Genomic DNA, 3,794 nt, shown 5'->3' with positions numbered 1-3,794 from the left:
GTTTGTATTTGCCTGTGTTTGTGGGTGTGGGTGGGTGTCTGTACTTGGTGTCACTAAGCATTCTTGTCAGAAATCTGACCTTTTACGCTATACATAATTAAGGAGGGACTTTTTGTTTATTTTCTTTAGCAGCTTGCAGAGTCAAAGCCAGTATAATTAGATCACCAATTACCATTTAATTAATTTCAGTCTGAAGTCTCATTTTGTCTAGGCACTGGAGTGAGCCCAAATGGTGAGGCAAACAAAGGCAAGGCTATTACCAGCCTGTCTGGCCTATTGTTGAAGCCTCTCTGTGTTTATGGCCAGGGAATATGGATGAAACATGAAACAAAGCCTGCTAATCCACAGGAAGAGAAGTCAACACCGCAGCCCCATTCTATTGATAGCATTGTGTCAGAAACACACAAACGCAAGTGTGATTTATTTTGTTCATGATTTAGAATAACACATCTTCGGCTACCGTTGGTGAGGATGTAGTCTACATTTGTGGATCCCAGCAGTAATCCAAATTATTTGGGCAGAGTCTGCCAAAAAGCCATAGTTCAGCATCCAAAACATAAATAGACATTGTGAGGAGTTGGACACATCTCTGTTTAAGTGGGAGAATAAGAAAACAGAAATGTCGATCATTTTATTAAGAGCAATTTGCAAAGTATAATAAGGTCTATTTTGTTTTGCAAAAATACAATAACAAATGAAACAAAACAACAATATTGTTATGACGGTGTCACGTCAACACTAAAATCTGGGGATGCCAATCTTAGATTTCTCATGTCTTAATTATTCCTGTTCCTGAAATTATTGTAATTGTAATAGAATGTAATATATTTGGTGGCTGAAAAGGATCTGTGTTGTAGTGTACAGTCACTTGTCTGTTCACTTTCACCTGTCGTCAAATGACTTGTGATCCCTCGTAATCATCAAATGATTTCAAAGATGAGATGTGTCCTCCCAACCCTGTCTCCCTTTTTCTAGCTCTCCGTATTTCTCTCTCTGTATTTTCTCTGCTTTCTTTTTCTCACAGTCCAGAGTCATGTTTAATTTGGATATTGGCCTCCTTCGGCAAATTAGCAATTAGAACAATTTTGTGGGAATATGTATATGTGTCATTAGTTTTCCTGCCAATTAATAGCTGGAGCAGGGGGTCAGGCTAGAATTTTCCACTTGACTGCTGCTCCAGTATGGAGACTTGGCACTTGGCTCAGAGCCGCCAGAGCTGCTGGAAGCAATGCTATACCTTTGGTGCACTTGCCATAATTAGTTTACCTTGTAGCCATTATTACTTAAATCCCTCCTCCTCCTTAGTCCATCCAACCCATCCGCACTCACAGACTTCATTGGTAAAAACCAAATATTCTCTGCATGACGCTGTCCGTGGAAATACTGTGATGTCACCTTTACCACGGCCATCGTGGCTCTGATGATGGAGGTCAGTCAGATACAGTAGTTAATCATCAGATCACCTCCATAAGCAGCTCCTAATTAGAGTCCTCACAATACAATTTCAGCTTGTAATTAGCCCAGATTGGCTTCTTCCTCTGGCTGCCTTATTAGCGGGGCTGCTCAGCGGTAGGTGAGAATCAAACTGTCATTTTTCCGAGCTGTTAGGGCCGCCCATCTTCCCTTCTCAGCTCAACCCTCACTGGTTACTACGGACCCACAGTGGGTAGATAAGGTGGGGGGTGCTGTCCAAACAGGACAAGAGGGACAAAAGATTAAACAAAGGCGGTGAAACAGAAAGCTGGAATAAGGCCTGACACGGCAGCAAGGGAGAAGGAGGAAGAAGAGAGCAGAGCGTAAAGAATAGAGGAGGTTGGGAGTGGAGGAGCGGGGCTCCGGGGTTGTTTTCTAAACATTTAGCGCACGTTCATGGATCATTGCAGGGCCGGCCTGCAATTAGAGAGGAGATGTGCATAGTCAATGAGGCGTCTGAGACACAGGGGTAATTAGGGAACTAACTGTGCTCCTGTCTGTCTCTGTGTGTCATTTCTTTGGTCTTGATCGGGTTTCCAGCTCAACCTGGTGTCCAACGTCACATTGTCCAAATCGGCCCCCGAGGCCTCTCCTCCTCTGAGCCTGCCCCGGACCCCCACCACACCCACAGCACCACTAACACCCCTGTCCCATACCCACTCCGTCATCACATCCAACAGCCTCCACAGCGTGGGCCCTATGCGACGACGCTACTCGGAAAAATACAACATGCCCATCTCTCCAGGTACTGCAGGATGAACATGCATACTCACATGTTTAAATAAATCCATGAAATATTCCCCGTTCAATAACGCACATGACACGCAAACCACACACTCTGTCGGTATATACTGTACACACAATCTTGTAATCAGGTTAATATTTGTGCCACTGATTACTGTTGACACCTGAACATTTTATTCCATAGTGACACAGTTTGTGTTTGTTCCCTGTGTGCAGATCTCAGTCAAAACAAAGAGTTTTACATGAATGCAGATGTTAGACCGCCGTTCACGTATGCCTCACTAATAAGACAGGTAAGGACTTTGCTTGTGCTTTTTAAAGTGTCGATATTTTTCTCACATCCTTCACACTTTCCAGTCAGCCAGAAATACAGCCGATATTTGGAAAGCCACAAACTGCATTTCTTCGACTTATTTCTCTGTTCCTTCCTTGTTACATTTTCAAATGCAATTTAGACAGAGCCGCAGATTAACCATCTTCAAATGAGTGCAAGAATGCGTACGGGATTCAAAAAAGAGCCACATATGACAATTGCATTTGATTAAGCATTTCAGTGGCTGTGATTATTACCAAATTCATTTCACACAACAGTAGGGATGAACCTGTTTTAAGATGGCCAGTCAATTATCGCTGGGCCGCAGTAATCTGGGATCTCAGGAATTAATCTGAGCCGGCCATAATTGCTGCCCTGTAATCTGCCTGAGAAATGTTTTCGCTTGCCCTTCATTTACACCCACAAAAGAAAATATATTCAAATCTGCCATTTTGGATAAGAAATGCAGAAGACTTCTATAAACAGAGTAAGCAGTACACTTTGCATGGACAGTTTCTTTGCTGTTTGTCTGTGTTTTTCTCAAAAGAACACACAAACCTGTATGCCTGTTGTGAATTATTTATCCCTTTGTGATGGGAGCAAAATTGTAAATGTTTGTTTCTGTCACTGTTCCTCATTCAGGCAATTCTCGAATCTCCAGAAAAGCAGCTAACACTAAACGAAATCTACAACTGGTTCACACGAATGTTTGCATATTTTAGACGCAACGCAGCGACGTGGAAGGTAATTTTGCTGTTGGTCTATTCTTCTTTAAAGCATCACCAGAGGAGAAGGAGACATTGTGTTGATGTTGGGGAGAATTAAATGATAGCCAGGCATAAAAACTTTATAAATTAACTTTTACCCAAACACATAACAATGCTCCACTTATTCTGTCCAACTGAACCACCCTTTAAACAAACATATGAACCACATAGAAAAACCAAGGACTATGTGCATTCTTGTAAAAAAGAAGAGAGCGAAAGAGAGGGAGTGGAAAAATGAAACAGTTTTCCTCTTATATGTGGGTATGTTCTGTTGGTGGGTGGCATTAGTTCAACATAGCCGTGCTCTGCCAGTGACTCCTGGCTGAGCCCCTTGCACTCACTTCAGAAGGGAACACTCTGTTTTCAACCAGGCCACAACAACGCACACAACAAAAACAAATCCACAATCTAAAAAAAAACAGCAATTACTGAAGTCAGAGAAACTTGTATTTGAATGAGGAAGACAGTGATGAAGCAATGAAAGCACACACACACAC

The 3,794-nt window shown here is 42.4% G+C and overlaps 1 protein-coding gene across 14 annotated transcripts in view; it reads left to right on the top strand.

The window, feature by feature from the left end:
- foxp1b (forkhead box P1b) overlaps positions 1 to 3,794 on the top strand; it is a 155,696-nt gene that overhangs the window by 147,028 nt on the left and 4,874 nt on the right. For all 14 annotated transcript variants that reach the window (XM_032512523.1, XM_032512520.1, XM_032512522.1 and 11 more), the window contains 3 exons: positions 2,014 to 2,218; positions 2,434 to 2,510; positions 3,173 to 3,274. In XM_032512523.1, the coding sequence (XP_032368414.1) occupies positions 2,014 to 2,218; positions 2,434 to 2,510; positions 3,173 to 3,274 (384 nt within the window). The remainder of the gene's footprint in view (positions 1 to 2,013; positions 2,219 to 2,433; positions 2,511 to 3,172; positions 3,275 to 3,794) is intronic.

Source organism: Etheostoma spectabile, chromosome 4, assembly GCF_008692095.1.
Source record: "Etheostoma spectabile isolate EspeVRDwgs_2016 chromosome 4, UIUC_Espe_1.0, whole genome shotgun sequence".
Lineage (NCBI taxonomy): Eukaryota > Metazoa > Chordata > Actinopteri > Perciformes > Percidae > Etheostoma > Etheostoma spectabile.
This window is presented reverse-complemented; position numbering and strand designations above follow the sequence as displayed.